General features: G+C 37.8%; 1 protein-coding gene across 1 annotated transcript in view; it reads left to right on the plus strand.

Moving 5' to 3' along the window:
- LOC127631630 (roundabout homolog 2-like) overlaps positions 1–22,346 on the plus strand; it is an 88,928-nt gene that overhangs the window by 33,345 nt on the left and 33,237 nt on the right. Inside the window, exons 3-6 of the mRNA XM_052109898.1 lie at positions 10,012–10,169; positions 11,657–11,777; positions 11,864–12,002; positions 13,750–13,877. Coding sequence (XP_051965858.1) covers positions 10,012–10,169; positions 11,657–11,777; positions 11,864–12,002; positions 13,750–13,877 — 546 coding nt within the window. The remainder of the gene's footprint in view (positions 1–10,011; positions 10,170–11,656; positions 11,778–11,863; positions 12,003–13,749; positions 13,878–22,346) is intronic.

Raw genomic sequence — 22,346 nt, forward strand, 5'->3', positions numbered from 1 at the left:
CGCTGCTTTTTGCAGATGATGTTGTCTTCATGTCATCATCGGTCCGTGACCTTCAGCTCTCACTGGATCAGCTTGGCAGTCGAGTGTGAAGCAGCTGGGATGAGGATTAGCACCTCTAAATCTGAGGCCATGGTTCTCAGCAGGAAACCGATGGAGTGCGTACTCCAGGTAGGGAATGAGGTTTTGCCCCAAGTGAAGGAGTTCAAGTACCTCGGGGTCTTGTTCACGAGTGAGGGGACAATGGAGCGGGAGGTTGGCCGGAGAATCGGGGCAGCGGGGCGGTATTGCACTCGCTCTATCGCACCGTTAGTCACGAAAAGAGAGCTGAGCCGAAAGGCAAAGCTCTCGATCTACCGGTCAATTTTTGTTCCTACCCTCACCTATGGTCATGAAGGTTGGGTCATGACCGAAAGAACTAGGTCGCGAGTACAAGCGGCCGAAATGGGCTTCCTCAGAAGGGTGGCGGGCTTCTCCCTTAGAGATAGGGTGAGGAGCTCAGTCATCCGTGAGGAGCTCGGAGTAGAGCCGCTGCTCCTTTGCGTTGAAAGGAGTCAGTTGAGGTGGTTTGGGCATCTGGTTGGGCATCTGGTAATTTTGCTGCTTTATTATCCAGTAAACTAGTTAATAATAAAGTGTTTCTTAATAAGCTATACATTTATATTGAAATAATATGTAGTTAGAGGTTTGTGTTTCTTTACATATAAAAGTGTACACCCAATTAGTTCCACACAATAATGTAAAGATATTCTAAACTGATTATGCAAAAAAAACAAGAACACTGGTATCGGACCGGGAACGGTATCGGCCCATACGGAGATTTCCGATATCGTAATCAGTTTGGAAGAGAAAAAGTGGTATCGGTGCATCCCTAGATTTTATACATATATTTTCATTTTTTTAAAGTTTTAATGAAGAGGAAGAAATTACCTTTAAAGGAGCAGTTCATCCAAAAATGAAAATTATCTTATTTTCCAAACCCATATGAAACACAAAAGCTAATTTTTTTTTAAGTCTTTACAGGGTTAAATTGACATATAATGAAAGTGAATAGTGACTACGGTATGTCAAGCTAAAAAATGGACCAAAAATTTGCACTCCCATGTTTTCCAGAATAAAAGTAGTGTTTTTCCATTATTTGAAAGGTCATGCAAGTTATATTCCGAAGCGACTTATAGACATAATTTATACAACTGATGTCGGCTGGTCAACCACATGCACACCAAAACAGATTAAACCTCAGTCATAGAGACCGTTGAAGCATTTAAAAGTTGGCAATTCAGAATATATAAAAAACTGTGATACGATGTGAAGATTCTGAGGCACATTAATCTTCAAGAAGCGTGGAGTGAACAGGTGAAGTGAAATGTCAGCTGCTCCCGGGTCCTAGTGCCTGCTGAATGCAAGCTCTGCCAGTGCAATTTATACAAAAATGCAACTAATTTGTGTTTTTTTCTCTCAACAATGCAATTTTAACCTGGTGCGGTATATTCCATGTTATCTAAAGCGATACAATCCCTTGGCGTGGTGAACAGAATTCATTTTAAGTCGTTATTCACTCTCAAATCAAATCTCATTGGTTCTCATCTCTTTTTCGAGCTTGACTGGGTGGAGCCACTATTCACTTGCGTAATGGCAAAAAGACCTAGTGAAGAAGTCTTGTGTGTGTTGCATTTTCTTTCATGTGGAGTTTCAGAAACTTTTTGAGATATGAGTTGTGTGTCACCCGAAGATTTCTTCAATAGTCTTCTCTAGTTCTACACTTTTTACTGAAAATAAGCATCCAAAACAGCTGTAATTAAAATTGTACAAATGAACTAACACATCAGTTGCACTCTTTTATTGAATAATGTCGCATCAGTTGTAAAAAGACATTGGAAGCTATCTTTGATATTAACTTCACTGTCACTATGGTTGCATGCATTATTCATGGCTATTGTTAAACAAATAGGCTTGACTTTGTTTATTCATTTAAACAGACATAACTTGAGCCACTACTGTCTGCTGTTTAATGAACAAAAGTCTGTTGTTACTCTTGTAAATAAGTATGGTTGTCAATGCCAGTCCCAAATACTGACTTTGTGGATGTAATCATTATCGCAGTGGGTGTCTCTTATCAGGGTGGATTGAATGGCGTCCAGTGGGTGAGATGGGTTTGTTGGCTAGGGTAGATGTCTGTGTTGGGTGTGCCGTTAGTCTGTTTGGCTCTTTTCTGCAACATCTGCACTATCCCATTCTCTCAGACATGCTTTTATACATTAGGGAGGCTTGTGCTTTTTTTTGTACATTGTTATGGAGAATGGCCTAAGGGAATGAGTGGACATTCATTTTATAGTGACAGCCAACCATGAGAGAGTCAGCAGCTCTTATGGCCAAAGGGGGGAAACGGACAACTGAATAATTTTATAGTCAGTTAGTTTTATTATTCGTCTCAGCTGTAGGGTGTGAATTATTTTGGTTGTTATCATTTTAGCTAAATGTCAAATCTGTTGTGGAATTTACTTTTGTATTTAGCTGCATATTTTAAATCTTGTACTAAATGCAATATGAATGCAAATGATGTATTTTACATCAGTGATTCACAACTAGGAACATGCATACCCGAGGGGGTACTTACACAGGTTTGTGGGAAGACTGTATAAAACAGATTGTTACTTAAAATAAAAATAATAGAGCTGTCAATAGATGAAAATAATCACAATTGAACTCTTTTTGTTTTTTAGTAACGTGTTGACGCATTCACTTGGTTAGTGACAATATATTGGCTTGTCTGATTAACTGGACTGGATTTAGCCATTTTGAGATCCTCTGTGGATAATGGTTCTTGCTTGCCCGATTAGCCCAAGTGTAAGTTACCCCTGGTGTCAGTTCTAAAATATGCAGATAGCCTTGTAAATGGATAGTGCACATATTTGTGAACTCTCATTTGCTATTGTATTTTTAATACATGTATAAAAAGGCGATCGGCAACCCTGCCATATATTGGCATTGGCATCAGCCATTGAAAAACCAATACCAGTTGACCACCATACAAGTTCATGCAAGCAAGCGCAAAGTCTAGGCTCAAGTGGATTTGGTGAAATTGTGCATGCAAAAAAATTGACTCTTTTTAGTCGATCCTTTTGTAATGTGACAACACTAAAGACAGGCGAAACGGTACCAAAACGTTTTCAGATAAGTCCACTTCGACCAAATTCGTAGGTTGTCAAAGTTGTCAAAAATGCATTTGACCACATTGTGCTGATAGTGTAGTGGTCAAAGGGACTCATGGTTGGCAATTTCTAGGGCTGTTCAAATTGCAAAATCATATCCTGTGTGGCCAGACTGACAGATGAACACTTTAAATCCTAACGTGAGATCTTACACACTTAGACCCACACCATTTGTTCCAGTCTGAATGATATGAATATTCATAGACAGAAGACAAGGATGAGTTTAACTAACAAAGAAAATTGAGCTTTCAGGGCTCTGGATCTCAGCAATAACATGACATTCTAATGAATATTTATAAGTCATTATAACAAGTCATTGTATTTATAAAGGTCTGCCAAGGGACGGTGTAGTCAGGACTCGGTAATGCAGCATGAACTGCTGCAGAGTTCATATCATATTTATTTGGCTTTATTTTCATGCTTTACATTCTGCATAATTCCGTTACATTTTGCAGCCCACAAGTGGTGAGATTACACCTAATAACTGCAGGAAAATGTATGTGAAACCTTGGATAAACCATGCATTTTGAAGTTTGTCATAAAATGTGATCGGATCTTCAGTCATAATGACACAGTCTGCTTAAAAAAATATTGCACAAACAATTATATGTTTTCATGATGTCTTTATTGAACAAACATTCACAGTGCAGGGTAGGCTTGTTGCAATGATTTAAAATAACTGCAATTATTGTTCACTTTGAGTTCCAATCACACATCCAAATAAGGGAATTTTAAGCAAGTATAGAATTAATATGAAAATGTGGCCAATTTATGACAAATTTATGCAGAAAGCTGTTGTAAATATAATTTTTACCTGAAACATAATTGCACTGTTAATCGAAAAATCCATCCACAAATTGTTTAAAAGATAAGACAGAACAATAAAGTGGCTGTCAGGCTGATGATTAATCTGTGTACATCAGTTTATGTTTTTATTATAGACATTTATTTTTCACTAAATTACGAGTATGAGTGGCATTTACATTTGAATGTATGTGTGTGACTCTGTGCCAGCCGCTAACCTGCAGCCCTGTTGGAGCTCACCCTTTGATGTAGGCAACTTAAAGGGCCCCCTGAGGCTGCTGCCATAGGGCAGGGGTCACATTTTTATCTGTCAATCACAGGTAGGGATTTATGGGGAACTTTCAGTGCTAAGTCAGGTGACAGGGAATATAGCATTTTGCCATTCGCTCACAGTGTGAAGGGTAGGCACAGAAAAGAGAAAGGAGCAGAGTTCACTGTGTATGCCATTAACACTGATGCTTAGTAAGGTCAACATAGCCAACCATTGTTGAATTTGGTTGTCTGTAATATTAAAACTGCTCTCAGTAATTTTTAACCTAGTTACAAAAAACTACACATAAGAAATGAAGAGTACTTTTGAAAATATTTAAAAAATAATGTACACACACGAGATCAAGAGGCAGTCATATCATTAGCCTAATACCTTCATTTCATTTGAATCAACATGCTCAATACAATTTATAATCAAGCTACAGCATGTTATTGCATAGTCGAGCTTAGGGTTGCAACGGTATGAGATTTTCACAGTATGATAACCGTCTCCGAAAATATCACTGTATACGGTATTACACAAAAAAAAATTTAGCAAACACTTTATTATAATTGAAACTTGAAACCAATTTTTTTTTTTTAGCAAACACTTTATTATAATTGAAACTTGATACCATTTTTTTTTATTGAAGTATGTGTAAAAAAAAGTCTCCTTTTTGAAAATAAATGGAAAAAATAAGAAATCTAACAGAATTATAATAAACCAAATTATAAACATGATAAAAAAAAAACTGTATGTAACTATAACATGTTATATAACTAAATCATGTTAGTTTATATGTTACATTAACTACTAAATGAATAATAACATCAGCTGTGTGAGCTTTTAAAGTAATGTCCTATGATTATTAACAATTAACAACTGTAGGTGTGCGACAGCGAGGTCAGACTGCTCCTGTCTGTACCTTTATCTCAGTGGTTCTCAACTGGTTTTGCTTCAGGACAGATTTTACATTGGAACTCAAGTGTCGAACTGCCATAGATTAAACATAACCTGTATTTAATGTATCCTGGGTCGCATTTCCTTTTATGTTGCATAGATTTGTTTGTGGTTTTCCAGTACAAGGACATGCATCAAGTGCCATTATTTTTGTTGATGATGTCAACAACAAAATCTACAGGAAGATGTCTCTCCCCCTTTTAAAAATTGAAGAGCATATTGACTTATATGAGCTCATTATTATCCTGTTTGTCACCTAATTTCAAACATAATTCACAACATACATATTACACAAAAGGAAAGGCTCCTCGTTACCATGGTTAGGTCAGTGTGCTAGTCTAAAATAATAGTAATAATAATAACAAATGATAGTATTTATGAAAAAATCAATACTAGCTGAAACACATCTTGAAAAGTTAACTTCAACTGCCTCTGTTGATATAAAATGAGGTCTAATAGATTCTACCTTTCAATTAGTTCATATGAAACTATAACATTTTGTCAAAATATAACAGTTACTTTTACTCATGTAAAATCCTGAAACAAATTTGTAAAGGTGTAAATGTGTAATTATTTAGATATTTCTCAAATAATTTGGCGCATAACACAGTGTTGATCTTTTCCTCCTCAGTGCTGTTTGGCATGTCAGGTCTTCCTCCGTAACACTTTAAACTAGAAAATTCTCACTAGAAATTCCGAGTATTTATAATGGGAGTTAAGGGGATCTACCAATATCCCTTTCTCAAATGCAGTGTCGAATAAACGCGAGCCATGCCTAACCGATTGAGCAGTTCATCAATCCAAGGCATCGGGTACACATCAAACTTAGACACCACATTGACTTTTCTGTAATCCACACAGAACTGCACCAAGCCGTCACTCTTTGGAACCAACACCACTGGGCTGGTCCAGTCACTGTGGTATTCTTCTATTACCCCTATATCCAGCATGACCTTTAATTCTTCCCGAACCACTTTTTTTTTGTTCAGGTAATCGGTTGGGATGACTGCATACCACTACCCCTGGGGTCGGGTAATTTTCATATGATGCTCTATAAGATTCATATGACCGGGAAGAGGCGAGAACACGTCAGAGAATTCTCCTTGTAACCTTGCAACCTCCGTGACTTGTGATGGTGAGAGGTAGTGTCCTCAAGTGACCGGGGTGACTCGATCGGTGGCTTTTTCCAAGCTCCTCCCTCTCCAAAACCACCATCGCTAAAGTCAAGGGGACTGCCTCTCTCCATGGTTTTAGGAAACTGAGGTGGTAAATCTGATGTGCTCCACCTCTATCCGTTCGTTTAACCTCAATTGATTTCTCAGTCTCACCGTGTGACCTCAAAGGGTCCTTGCCACTTGGCAAGTAATTTAGAGCTCGATGTTGGGAGTAATACAAGAACTTTGTATTAGAAGAAACAAGAAACTCCTGGTGCAAATTCCTATAAACGAGTACCAATTATTCAGCCGGTTTTGACGTTCTTGGGCCTGGAGCAAATTCACTTGTGTTAATTGTCACAGTGTGTGGAGTTTTGCTCTCAGGTCAAGAACGTATTGAATTTTGTTTTGGCTGTTTGAAGGTACCTCCTAATTTTCCCATGGGATATCAAGCACGACACATGGTGGACGCCTGTACAATAATTAAAATGGGGAGAACCCCGTGGAGGCTTACGGGACTGCTCGAACTGCAAATAGTAGGGACTCGAGCCACTTGTCCCAATTTCGAGCATCTTCGTACACAAACGTACGATACATTTTTTTAGTCCATTTGGGGGTGATAAACGCTGGTCCGAGTTGATTTTATCCCCAATAATTCATACAGTTCGCGTAATGTGCGTGACTTAAATGTCGTGCCTTGATCAGAGAGGTTTTTTTCAGAATCCCCACTCGGGAGATTATTTCGAAGAGTGTCTCCGCAACACTACGTGCAGAGATGTTGCACAGAGGCACTGCTTCTGGATATCGTATTGCATAGTCCACCAGAAGCAATACGAAATGATGCCTGCGTGCCATCCACTCTAATGGCCCATCGAGGTCCATACAAATTTGTTCGTAGGGGACCTCGATCAATGGAAGGGGGCATAATGGTGCTCTTGGGGTGGCTGGCGGATTCACCTGCTGACATTCACGGCATGCTGCACACCACCTATGGAAATCCCTGTGAATGCCTGGCCAATAGAAATGGGCCATTAGACTGTTCAGTGTATTTTCCTGCCCTATGTGACCTGCCATAAAATTTTAATACAAAAATACAAAAGCCTTTGGATGAATCAAGACTGAATCAAGCTTTGGTGAATGGAGGTTTGATTACAACCTGAATCCACCAAGGCTTGATATATACCCCTCTTTATATGCACATTACCTGGAACGCTCCTGCTTGATCGGGGGTGGGCTGTGGCACTTTTTGGACCCGCAGCTCCAGCAGACCAGCCCAGATTTCACAGCCACACCTGCGACAGCGATTCACCAGCCCATGGGGGAAAACGGAGAGTATTAGATGAAGCCAATGGGATGAACGGCCCACGTGACCGGGGAATGGATTTTGGTTAAAGAATTCCATGTTTTAGTGAACAGGAACGGGCTAAGGGGGAGGAGGAGGGAATGGAGAGAGAGAGAGAGAGAAACAAGTCTCTTTGCTCTTCGACAAGTCTCTAGCTCTTGGACGGTGGAAGCGGGGCCAGGTGAACTGTCCATGTAAATCTTTATTATCACAATGCTCTTGCTTACCAGCAGTCAAACACACACACAGTCAGGTTCATGTGTCACTCTCTCTCTCTCCCCTCCGGCGGTCTGGATTGCCCTTTAAATCCCACTCCACTCTCACTGCGAACACAAAACAGCTGTTAGAGGTGATTTCCCACAGGTGTCAACCCTTACTGTACTCACTCTCGTGACCTCGGCCACGCCCCCATCACCACACTTTCTTTTAAGTAATTGCACTGAACCAAAAGCAGTCATTCATGACCAGAACAAATCCAATTATACTTTATTAAAATTTGTGTGTCTACAGTTCTACTAAGAGACTTAAGCACTGCAGGGTTTAAGCATCATAAGCATCAAAGCATATCTATCATAATATAAACTGTTGAGCACAAATTTTATCAAGCTTTATAAACAATCAAAACACACAAAAGAATTATAATAATATAATAAAAATATAGATGTTTCAATAGCATTGATATGTCAATTAAATGTGTGGTCATCACTAATTTATTCAGATTTATTCCGACACCTTTGCTTGTTGAACAAAATTGAAAAAATGACACACCTCCTCTTCTCATTCAGCCAGTCAGCAGATCCTTGTTCATGATACATGCATATCGTTTGCGAACGAGTATACCAGTACATTCAGTTCTTTCATAACCGAGGTATCTCATTTCGTTCAGACTCAAATGATCGACACTACTGGTTTAGTGAAGGGTGTATTCATACAGTGGGTCAAATCAATGATATGCTCCTTCACAGCCCACATTTGAATACAATTGTCTCATACTGTAGCCAGTCTTTACAGACAAGCCACCAAAGCAATCTCATGCTTCAAACCAAATTAGAGCTCATTGGCTATGAAATGGAGAGACGTCATTGAACGAGAAATATGAGTCAGTGTATGGAGGTGAACGACAGTGATTTGTTCACGTAAAAGAATTGTTCAAAATGAGTCATTTCTCAAATGAAACATCACTATGACGTGCCTTATATGGGCTGAGTTTGGACTGGCATCAAATTAACGAAATAAATTGGTGTTTATTGTGACACCCTTTTCTCCACTAAATTCTCACAAATCTGTGTTTTTACAATAGTACATTGTTTATATAATTTATATTATTTTAATCATTGTAATATCATGTTTTTTCATAACAACAGTGATTATCAAAAAACAAAATGTATTAAAAATACTGACTCCTTTATTGATATTAAAATTATATAGGCTTTTATTAAACTTTCTTCTATAACACAGACACTGTATTAAGCAGCAGGTTTCTGGTTATAATATGACAAATCCATTTCATCTGCAATAAAGAACAAAACTTTGCACGATCTTCTATGACTGAAGTAGGTTGAAGGTTCAGCACAAAGTTTCTGGCTTAACAGCTCTCTTGTCAACTCCTCCCCTGACTGCAACTGGAAAAAACAGTAAGGCAAGTTCAAGTCGAACACACCTAATGTATTGATTTGCTACTTGCTTGTTGGTTGCAGGGGAAGGGACATTCTTTTTCTAGAGATTATTTGATTGGACAAAAACCTATGTAGAGCAAGATGAGCCATCAATATGTTTGATTTGTTTTTGTTTTTCAGAAGAAAACTAAATATTTGGAATGCTTATATCTACTAAAGGTTAATTAAGGAGTCACACTAGCAGATAGATGGCTTCAAACCTTACAAACATGGACTAAAAGCTACAAAATTCTAATTTAGATTTTCATAGGGTCTTGAAAGAATTGACTCCCCCATTGGATTTTGTTTGGCAAGACTTTATAAGAAAACCCAGTCATGTCACGTCTCTTTTCTGTGGTCAATTATTAATCCGTATTTAAATGTGAATTCGTTGTTATGAAAATGTTTATAATTGAGAAGCCAAGAAAGCCATGGCATTATATGCAGAAAAGAACACAGGAAATTTAAGAACATGAGTCGAAAGTGGAATGAGACAGATGAACGACACATTCATCTCTGACTCACTATTCCCTCGTTCCTCAATGAATATCTCTGAATAAACAACTCACACAGGGGAGAAAATACTTTTGAAAATACAAAACAAGGCACACCTAATGCTCTTCTCACTCTCTCACAGTTCTCCGGGATGATTTCCGCCAGCCTCCCAATGATGTGGTGGTGGCAGCCGGAGAGCCCGCTGTGCTGGAGTGTGTCCCTCCCCGGGGTCACCCTGAGCCCACTGTATCCTGGAAGAGGAACAATGTTCGTGTCAATGACAAGGACGGCAGGATCTCTGTGAGTCAACTGCACAAAATGAGATATTGGCACAGGGCTGATATCACAGTTATGATTAGGTTGTACAGCAGCACTGACTTCACTCTATCCTTCTTCAACCAGTATCGATTGGAAGATGAGTCAGTGTATTTTGTCACTTCCTGTTCTAGTTCCATTCAATTTCCATTCCACACACATTGAGTTTTTCTGTTATTTTGTTGCAAGCTTGGAAAGGCGCCCATGTTGACACTGAAACTCTTAAGAGAAACTTCATACTTTTGTAAGATAAAAGGAATAGTTCACCCAAAAATAAAAATTCTCTCCTCGTTTAATTGCCATTAAGCCTTTCCAATCCCATATGACTTACTTTCTTCTGTGGAACATAAAAGGAGATGTTTGGCAGAATTCCCAAGTTGCTCTTACCAAAATCTACAATAAGGCACTTAAAGGAATGTTCCCTTTTCAAAACAAGTTAAGCTAAATCGAGAGAATTTGTGGCATAATGTTGATTACCACAAAAATGTATTTAAACTTTTTCCTCCTTTTCTTTAAAAAAAGCAAAAATCATGTTTACAATCATGTTTTCACTTACAATAAAAAGTGAATGGGGACAGTGAAAGTGGCAATTTTTGGAGGGTTTAATTTTATGAAGGCACTTGCATTAATTATTTTGTTAAAACTTGTATATAATTTGAGCTGTAAAGTGGTTTCAGTTGTAATTTTTACAGTCGTTTTAGGGTTTGTTGACATTGCATCATCATGGTAACAACGTTTACAACTTTACACAGAAAAAGTTAGTAAGTGATTTTATCACAGTAAAATCATGTTTACATGGATATCCTTTATGTCTCGTGGCTAGACTTTTAAAAAAAGTGAGCATTTTAATGTTCAAAAATTGGCCCCATTCACTTCCATTGTAAGAGCCTCACTGTAACCCAGATTTTTGCTTTTTTAAAGAAAAGGAGGAATGAGTCAAAATCATTTTTTCTGGTAATCTTGTAATGAACCCAGACCATTGCTTTAAAAGGATCTTAAAAGTAGTTGATTTCACATTTGAATATGCACAAACACCTCACACAAAGCTTTTGTTTCATATGGTTTAAGTAGACCTAGAACATAGTGCAATATAGAGTACCTTTATAATGTTTTTTTGTCACTACATGCTTTTGTTGTCCAGAAAAGAATGGCTAGGACATTCTTCTGAACATCTCGTTTTGTATTTCATGAGCGAAAGAAAGTTTAATATGGCAACAAGGATGAGTAAATGACATGACTGAAATACTGAATATTCCTTTAACCTAAATATATGCTTCAAGTGGTATTATCTAAATTATCTGGATTTATTCAAGTCAAAAAATACAACTCAATATGCGTTGGGTTACCCCAGTGAAAGTGCTTTTTAAGAATAAATAAGGTAAAATGTGGTCACTTTTTACAGTGCTTAGGCTATTTTGTTCACTTCCCCAATCGGTTTGACTGAAGAGAGGTGTGATTTTCTTTTTCTTCAGATGCGTGGTGGTAAGCTGATGATCTCTCACACCCGAAAAAGTGATGCAGGCATGTACGTGTGCGTGGGCTCCAATATGGTGGGCGAGAGAGACAGCGATCCAGCTGAACTGGTGGTGTTTGGTAAGTCCCATTTCCTGGCTCATTTTTGGTTTTGTAAAGAGGTGCGAGTAAGAACTGTGTAATTGTGTGTATTTGTGTGATTACAGAGAGACCAGTGTTCATCCGTAGGCCTGTGAATCAGATTGTGGTGGCTGAGGAGACTGTTGACTTTATGTGTGAGGTGCATGGTGATCCAGCTCCAACTGTCCGCTGGAAGAGAGATGAGGGAGAACTTCCAAGGGGAAGGTCAGATTCAACTTCCAAACCTCTAAAACACCTTATAGCAGCTTTATGGAACTCTTATATGGCATTGATATAGTCATTGATTAGTTCATGGAGAATCAATTGTATTTATTGCTGGAGTAATTTTCCCATTTTCCTCCTAGGTTTAATCCATGTCTTCTTAGGAGATATATTCGTTTTTGGGTGAGAACAGACCAAAATATAACACATTTTTCACTGTACATCTTGCCATTGTCTATAGGCACCATTGTGATTTCAAGCTCGATTACATTTCCTAGTGCTTGACTCAGGCTCAGAGTGTTAGATGGCACTATAGGAAGTGTAATCAAGCTTGAAATCATGATCGACATGGAGACTGCTGATGTCAAGATTTATAGTGAAAAAGAAGATATATTTTGGTGATTTCTCACACAAAACAATTAGATCACTTCAGAAGACATGGATTCAAACACTAGAGTCCTTTATGCTGCATTTATATGCAATTTTGGAGCTTCAAACTTTTGGTCACCATTTAGTTGCATTGTGTGGACTTGTGGGGATGGTATGAGGTTAAGTAAATGATGAGAATTAGCATTTTTGGGTGAACTATTCTTTAAGGAATAAAATACTCATCCCAGGAAATTATAAATTATGTTACAAAATAAAACTATTTACTATTAGTCATTGATTTTATTACATTGAAGTGTAATATACCATATATTTAAAGTGTATTGCTAAATTTACTTAGTCATGTCATTCCAACCCCTGTGAATAAGGACTGGGGCTGTCATGCTCCAAAAGGACAAAAATGACAAACAAAAAAATGAATTACAAAAAAGTTAATGTGTCATAGAAATGGTCCATGTGACATGTGCACTGTATTCTAAGCCATACGCTTGGACTGAATTTGAAGTCATTTTTTTGTTGAAAAGCTGTCTTTGGCACATTCATGAGAGAGAAGTAGCAATGTCTGATTCGTAAACAAATTCAAGGATTATAATATTTTTATCTTATTAATTAATCGGTTTATCCAGTTCACAAAACCAGTCTAAATGATTCATTCACTAACTCTATGGTCCTTTTGCAGCAGTTGTTTTTGCAGCAAGAGCTCTCTGGAGAGAAAGAGTATCAGTGAATAACCATTTCAATTTCTGTGTATTACCTCACAAGACTTGGAATACAATCTATATATCATATGGACAACTTTTATGATATCTTAATGGTGCTTTTTGCTACAGAAATGAGATGATGGGACAAAATAAAACTACTGACTATTAGTCACTGATTATAAATTTATTGCTAAATATTAAAATTATGAGCCGCATGCAACTTTTTAAGATAATTGTGATCTTAGTAATTGGTAAAAAGCAATAATTTTTTATTGCATAATGCAACACCAAACAAATAAACCTTTAACCTGTCAGCATCTTTAAATCGTGAGCCAGGAAATATATTATTATAACTTGTGTCAGAACCATGGCTTAGCAGTTAGTATATGTGCTCCTGCACTTGGTGCTTACATTGGAGACACAGAGTACAATCTGTCCTGAGTCGTGCCCTGATACTATTCCCTCTCTCTCTGCTCTTCTCTCTACTGGTTTTTCACATAAAAACATGTTTGTTGGAACACAATAGAGTGCAGTACAATGGCACACAGAAATATCCTCTCAGAGAGTGAAAGGAATTAACATTGTGTAGGAGGCAGGTGTAAAGATTGCTCAACATACTTACCTCAAGAACGACCATTCTCTTCTTTTTCTCTGCTGAATAGATTTGAGATCCGCAGTGACAACAGCCTCCATCTGATCAGAGTCCGAGTGGAGGATGAGGGCACTTACACCTGTGTCACAGAAAACAGCGTGGGCAAAACGGAGGCCTCTGCTGTGCTACAGGTTCACGGTAAATCACCTATACACACATTGTTCCCAGGCTTTTACACACGTGTGGACACACCACAGCACACATGAAATATGAATGCGAGTTGATATGAAATATGAAACGGGGTGAAGCGAGTTGATATTCTTAGCTTCATGCATGTTCTTTGCTCATCACCATTAAACAGGCCTCACCGCTGCCATTTGAACCTGTCAGGCACAATCAGAGTGATCTGTGTGAAGTGAGATGGAAGTAGTGGATTATTAGCTCCTCTCATCCTGCTTAATCATTATGTGGAGCTTATGTTAAAGCGTATGGATTACTGTATCTGACAGCTGTTATAAACTGACGGAGGGCAGAGGCAGTGTTAATAGAATGTGGCAGTGTGTGTGGAGAGAGAGCTGCATGGGAGTCTAACTGGCACAACCCGAGGAGGCAGCTGGAGCAGACTTGATTCAATTCATCCTCCAGTCTGAATTAAGATGAAACCATGCAGTTCTGTCTCCAACTTCTTGCTGCCTTCCCCCCTCTGCTTTTTCTGACTCTGGGCCATTTCTTGGTGTTTCATTTATGAATTTGCATTTGCATTTGCATTGATGTTTTGTTGCCCTTCATCATTTCATCCATACCAACCTTTCTTTCCTCTCCATTTCATGTTCCTATTCCCCACAAGAGAACAGAGTCAGTAAGTGACACTGCTTTGATTTGTGGCTATGATAGTAAAAGTGATCACACACTTGAAAAAAGGCAAAAAGTGGTCCATATTTTTATTCAGACAGCCCATTTACACTACCAAATTCTTATGAATAGACAGTTTTTATATTGATATTGCTTGCCAGGGATGGTATAATTTCCAGAGAAAAACCTCAGAAGTAAATTGCACTTGACACAACCCATTAGCGCTTTTGCGCAAGCAATTTCACCAAACCACTTGAGCCTAGACTTCTATTTCATAGAGGTAACAAAGCCAGATCTGTAGCAAGTATTTTAACCTGGGGTGTTTTGGTGGATGTGCAAGGAAATCTAATCGACACATTGAAGACCCAGCAGAAGTCTCCGTCAACCAGTCGCTTCATCAGTGAACTGAACCAAAGCAGAAGCGGTTACATACAGTACATTCATCACCTATTGTTTTTAGAACTACAGGGCATACAATGTCAGGTTAAGGACTTTTAAATCATTATTGTGTTGTGGATAATGAAAGACATTATATTATGTCATACATTTGTATGGGTATTAGCACACAATTTACTTTTGCATTAAAAAGTGGCATTTTCTCACCATCAGTTGCAGGATTGCTCCGTGCACGCACTCCCTCGCGCTCTCTTTGCACAAACGTATGCAGTCCAGGAAGAGAGAGTGTTGAGAGAGACTTAACAATCCCAATCCCTTTAGTCTCTCCTCTCCAACAATAGCTGGTGTGTGGCGAGCGTACTGGTGCACAGTGGCTGCCGTCGCATCAGCAGGGGTGGGGAACCTCAGGCCGCATAAGGCCCGCGAGACCATTTTACTCGGCCCACGAGGCCATTTGAGAAATAATTTCAAAAGCAAAAAATGGCCTTGATTCAATTAACCTGAAAAAAAAAATCCTTTCAAATAATGTTTAAAAATCATTTTAAATGATAACACCACAAAATATTGTATAATAGACAGACCTTTTAGTGTTTCTGGTGTGTGAGCACGTCACTGAAAGTGTACATTAATTTCAACCCACAATCAGAAATTGCAAGCAATTGTATGGCCCGATAATTTCTCAATACTCAAATAGCCCTTAATGGAAAAAAGGTTCCCCACCCCTGATCTAGGTGAATGCTGCACACTGGGGATGGTTGAAGAGAGTCCCCTGTTCACTCTTAAAAGTGCTTTGAGTGTAGTGTCAGAAAAGCACTATATAAATGTAAACTATATTTATTCAATCCCGACAATGATGGTTAAAAGTAAAATGAATGCGATTGTTTTGTGTTCTTTCTTGTTGTTTATTTGTCAAATGAAAGAGAAGACATGGAATTATCTTTCAATGTTTTTAAAATTTGGTAAATTACAGAATCATCTCAGTACGCAACCACTTCACTGTCTCACAAACACCCTGGAGTTCCCCAAAGAACCCACAGGGTTTCGTGAACTACTGGTTGGGAAACCCTGTTCTATAGTGCAGTGTAATTTCCACACTTTCTCCAGTATTTCATGTTTCTAGCAGATAATGTGATATTTTATGTATTCAAGTTTTAAAAATAAAGCATGTAGCTCCATAGTGCGGATACTTTTAGAGAGTCGCAATGACAGAAGAAGTAGGAAAGGGGAGTTGATATCATTAACTACTTGGAATTGTTTTGACTGCCAACAAAGTTGAGCTTGAACATATTTTTACGCCAACAAACACTTAAAATTATTGTTCTCCACCTGGAATGCTTTTATATTTGTATTGTTTTGCATTCTTCTAAACTTTATGTTATTCCTAACCTCTATGACTTTCTTTCTTCTGTGAAACATGTTATGAAATGACTTTGGAGATGTTATAATAGGGGAATGAGGATGTCATTCTGCCTAACATCTCTCTTGTTATCTTTCTTATTATCTCTTACTTCCATAAATACACAGTTACATCAACACTTTAAAAGTATGACTGATTTTTCTTTTAAAATTTGGAGTGAAAGTTGGAGTAGCAAAGATAAGCATTCAGGTTGCAAACTTCTGTATCCTGTGTGGTGTTATGGGAACACCTGGGCTCATATGTGATTGACAGGGCCTGTGGCTGTCAGGGGAACGCTGTGTTCTCTGATCCTCTCAGCAGATGCTTGCTGCCATCCTCCCAAATATTACCCCAACTCTGAGATGCCAGGGAGCAAAGCTACGGCATCAGTGACTTAATGCACTAAAGATTAGTGACTGACCACACTCATCTGGTGTTTTTACAGGAGAGTTCACACAATACGAGTCCATTTGCATGAGAGCTTTTACCAAGCCCAACAAAATACCCACAGGATTGAGTTGTGAGTCAAACACATCTTCGTTTCCTTGATCATCATAAATGTATCCTGTATTAAACACAGGGCAAATTGTGCATTTTAATGCTGTTGCTTTTAAACCTTCAGAATTTCCTTCTACAGAGAAACATTTGATCTATACTAATTCATTATTTCGACCCCTAAAGCTGACATACATATAATTATTTCCCATATTATGAAAGTAAATGAGGACTGGAGCACTCCAAAATGGCAACAAAAACATTATAAAAGTATCATAATATTGTTTCATACAACTCATGCGCTGTATTTATACTGTACAATTTGAGTCTTGAGATCTAATTAAATCGTTCACTGTCTCAATGGTCCAGTCGCATTGGTTAATAGTGCACTCTAGGTGAAGATTATCACTAAATAATGACTTAAATGCAGGTTTGTTTCTCACACAAAGATATCCTATGACTTCAGAAGATTTGTAATATAGTGTGCAAGTTCAAGGACTAATCTTATGGTGTTTTCTTTATAAAGTCCTCATTCTAGTCCCCATTCACCTTCATAATATGGAAAAGAGTGGCCAGGAATTTCTACATAGATTATCATTCTGTGTTCCACAGAGGAAAGGAAGTCATATTGTTTTGCTATGGCATGAAAGTGAGCTAATGATAACTGAATTTTCCTTTTTGGGATAACTATGCCTTTAACTCTCTGGGGTCTGAGGGTGTTTTGGGCCCTGGAGAAGTTTTGACATGCCTTGACATTTGTGCTTTTTTCAGTTGCTTAAAAACACATTAATGGCCAAAGTCTCAATGGTCCAGCCGCATTGGTTAATAGTGCACTCTAGGGGAAGATTATCACTAAATAATTACTTAAATGCAGGTTTGTTTCTCACACAAAGATATCCAACCGTAGAAGAACTGTTTTCTATTTGAATATATTGTAAGATGCAATTTGTGATCAAAGCTGAATTTTCAGCATCATTACTGCAGTCTTCAGTGTCACATGATCCTTCAGAAATCATTATAAGATGGTGATTTTCTAATATGGGCATATTTAAAGTGCATTTTACTCATTTAACCTAAACAGATATTTGCAAGCTTTGTTGATGATGAGGCAGCATAAACACTAGTTAAAATATAATCTAAACATTCATATTATTTTTATATCATATTACATATCATATTTATATCATACAGCATACAATTTAAATACCTGCTTTATCTGAAACAGCATTTAAATGTAACTAAAACTTGCTTATTAGGAGTCATATTTCAAATGTCAATACTCTGAATCCTGGCTGGCAAGTCTGGGAACAGTCCCACTAGTAAAATATGTACATGTTTATATAAAATAGCATGTCAACTAAATAAAACTACATGACTTACTCATCCGAAATTGTATCTTCGGCTGGATCAAGTCTCTCTTCAAAATACAAACGTTCATCGGAGTCCCGCTCTTCTTCTGAGGAAAATGTTAACTCTTCGTCACTATCCAGGAGTTTTCTCACTTGTGTATCGTGCGATCTTCAAAATGCATAGAAAAGTGAGTGAACTTTGTTTTTAAGGCACAGTCAGGGGCATTCACCATTTGCATTGATCGCCTCAGCACATTAGCGTATGAATAGCGCCCTCTGCCCATGGGTGTGATCACATTAGGGATAATTAGCTGAGCCACTTTAGAAGAATATTTCTGCTCTGTAGTTCCATACAAAGTAAGTGAATGGGTGCCAAATTTTGACATTCCAAAAATCACAAAGGCAGCATAAAAGTCAACCATATGACTCCAGTGTTTCAATCCATATCTACTTACATATAAGTGATATGATAGTTGTGGGTAAGAAACAGATCATTTAAGTAAATATTTGCAGGGAGGAGATTTTATAGTAAAAATTGACTTAAATATTGATCTGTTTCTCGCCCACTCCTATCAGAACACTGGAGTCATATGGATTACTTTGATGCTGACTTAACATGATTTTTTGAGTGTCAAAATTTTGGCACCCATTCACTTGCATTGTATAGACCAAAAGATCTGAGAAATTCTTCTACAAATCTTAATTTGTGTTCTCCTGAAGAAAGAAAGCCACACATCTGTGATGCATAAGGTCAGCAAGGGTGAGTAAATGCTGAGAGAATTAAAATGTTTGGGTGAACTATTCCTGTAAATTGCCAGAATTGAATTACAGAGGGAATCATTTAATCTGTATATCATTATTTCAGTCACTAAAGCTGACAAAATAAATGCTGCTTAGAGAATGTCACCTGAAGTACACTGTAGCTTTGTCAGCCCCCAGCCACTTTTCCATGCACAATCGTTCTCCTTTAGTTTAAGTGAACTATGTCGGCTTCTCGTCATGAGCTGTTATTTGTGTGGGAGCTTGTAGCCCTGGCAGAAAAAAAAAATGAAAATGGAGAAACAACACGGATGAGTCAGATGCTCACGCTTTCTCCCTGTCTGCCTTTCACGCTCGCGTAGTCTTTCTCTCACTTGAGTCTGCTGTGCTGAGTGTACAAGCCTACTGTGAAGTTTTTGAACAGCAGGGTAGCGGTCTGGTTATCTAAACAAAGGCACACAGCCCTGAGCTCAGTGCTGTACTAAAGTGTGGGCAGAAAAGGCTGCTGGGTACATGTCACTGATTCTGTTTGGATTTTATGGGGCCTCGCCTGGCAGCCTCCTTAGCGTAGAGGGTATTCGTGGTCTGTGAGATTGTTGTGAAAACCGATGTTCTCATACACTGTGCAGCAGTGGCTATCCCAGCATGAGCCACGGACTCCAGCAACAGAGAATCTGCTTTGCAGTCACAACTAATTACTTATTTTAATACTGGCTGAGTGGAGACTGTGTTTAAAGCCAATGGCTCTAACAATAATGTATGAGTATCAGTGGATAGCTCTTAATGATCAGTTAAAATACTGGGAAAACCGCTTACTTGCAATACATTTTTTTAAGAGTAGTAAATGATCATAGATAGCATTTGGATTATTTGAATTATTTCTGAGCTATACCAGTATCCGAAATTAACTTTTGCCCCCTGGATTTGATATTTATGTACATTTTTACATTTTTATATTTATTAGCAAATGATTATCAGAGAAGGTATATCCTATGTTTCATACAATTACAGTTGAAGTTAGAAGTTTACATACACCTTAGCCAAATACATTTAATCTCAGTTTTTCACAATTCCTGACATTTAATTGTAGAAAACATTCTCTATCTTAGGTCAGTTAGGATCACTATTTAAGAATGTGAAATGTCAGAATAATTGTAGAGAGAATTATTTATTTCATGTTTTATTTCTTTCATTACATTCCCAGTGGGTCAGAAGTTTACATACACTTTGTTAGTATTTGGTAACATTGCCTTTAAATTGTTGAACTGGGGTCACATTTTTTGGGTTACTTTCCACACTCTTCTCACAATAAGTTGCTAGAATCTTGGCCCATTCCTCCAGGCAGAACTGGTGTAACTGAGTCAGGTTTGTAGGCCTCCTTGCTCGCAAACACTTTTTCTGTTCTGCCCACAAATACCAGATTGAGGTCAGGGCTTTGTGATGGCCATTCCAGTACCTTGACTTTGTTGTCCTTAAGCCATTTTGCCAGAACTTTGGAGGTATGCTTGGGGTCATTGTCCATTTGGAAGACCCATTTGTGACCGAGCTTTAATTTCATGGCTGATGTCTTGAGATGTTGCTTCAATATATTCACATACACAGATCTTTGTCCACATGTGCACTTGCAAACTGTATTTCTGGCTTATGGTGGTTTTGGAGCATTGACTTCTTCCTTGCTGAGCAGCCTTTCAGGTTATGTCGATATAGGACTCGTTTTACTGTGGATATAGATACTTGTCTACCTGTTTCCTAAAGCATCTTCACAGGTCAACAGGTCCTTTGCTGTTGTTCTGGGATTGATTAGGACTTTTCCACCAAACTACGTTCATCGACAGAATGTGTTTCCTTCCTGAGCGGTATGATGGCTGCATGGTCCCATGGTGTTTATACTTACTATTGTTTGTACAGATTAATGTAGTACCTTCAGGCATTTGGAAATCGCTCCCACGGATGAATCAGTCTTGTGGAGGTTCACCATTTTGTTTTCTGAGGTCTTGGCTGATTTCTTTTGATTTTCCCATGATGTCAATCAAAGAGGCACTAAGTTTGAAGGTAGGCCTTAAAATACATCCACAAGCACACCTCCAATTCAGTACACCTCCTATCAGAAGCTAATTGTCTAAAGGCTTGACATCATTTTCTTGGATTTTCCCAGCTGCATAAAGGCACAGTTAACTTAGCGAATGTAATCTTCTGACCCATTGATTTTGTGATGTAGTCAATTCAAGATAAAACAATCTGTCTGTAAATAATTGCTGGAATATTGCTCATGTCATGCACAAAGTAGATCTATAGTTTGCTAATATTGAATTTGTAGAGTGTTTAAAAAATGTTTTTTAATGACTTCAACCTAAGTGTATGTAAACTTCTGACTTTAACTGTATGTATACCTTTGGCATAAAATATAATATAAAAAAATATATCAGATTTTACAAATACAACACACAAGAACTCAAATGGGAGCATTTTTTCCAACCACATTTTACATTTTAGAGAATTTATTTTTCATTTTTGGTGTCATTTTTGCCCCAAGCCCCTTTTAATTACTGAGCTTCGGCTATGATTTTCCACATTATTCTTATGGAATGTAAACAATAATATTTTTTTTTTGCTTTTTTATTTCTCTAGGAAATTTAGAAGAAAAAAAAACAAAAAATATATATATATACATTTTAGAATAAGAGTAAAGTCATCAAAACTATGGAATAACATAAATGGAACTATGGGAATTATGTTGTGACTAAACAAAATACAAAAAAAATTAAAACTGTCACCCTTTGTCTAGAATTTGCAGAAATGTACTCTTGACATTTACTCAACCAACTTCTTGAGGTATCACCCTGGGATGCTTTTTAAACAGTATTGAAGGAGTTCCCATCTATGTTGGGAACTTACTGGCTTCTTTTCTTTATTATTTGGTCCAAGTCATCAATTTCAAAAACCTTTCCCCATTATTACATTACAAATCATATCACAATTTTTGCATAGATTGTGATTTTAATTGCGATTTTGGCAAATGTTTTTCCTTCACATTTTACAGTGTTCAAAAACACATTTCCGGAAGGGATAAATTGTCTGTGTGATACATAAGTAAGCCTTTTTGTTTTTCATCCACCATTCCAATTTTCATTCTGTTTTCTCTCTAGAACCTTTTTTGCACATTGCATTTTGATTAGTGAGATGTTGTCAGTGTGTAAAAAAGATGTTTAACAATCAGAATGGCTAATTAAATATCACCGAATTCTGATTGAGAAAGAAAAATTAAATAAAACATTTCAGCTTCCTGTGGTTTAGAAATTGTACATGATCATGTTGCAATTTTATTGGGTTTGCAATTAATTATGCAGCCCTACTGTTGTGCATGGCCTAGTGGTTTATGCATGTGTGCTGAAATTCAGCAGTTGTGCCTATGTTTTCCAA

Source organism: Xyrauchen texanus, chromosome 38 (assembly GCF_025860055.1).
Source record: "Xyrauchen texanus isolate HMW12.3.18 chromosome 38, RBS_HiC_50CHRs, whole genome shotgun sequence".
Classification (NCBI taxonomy): domain Eukaryota; kingdom Metazoa; phylum Chordata; class Actinopteri; order Cypriniformes; family Catostomidae; genus Xyrauchen; species Xyrauchen texanus.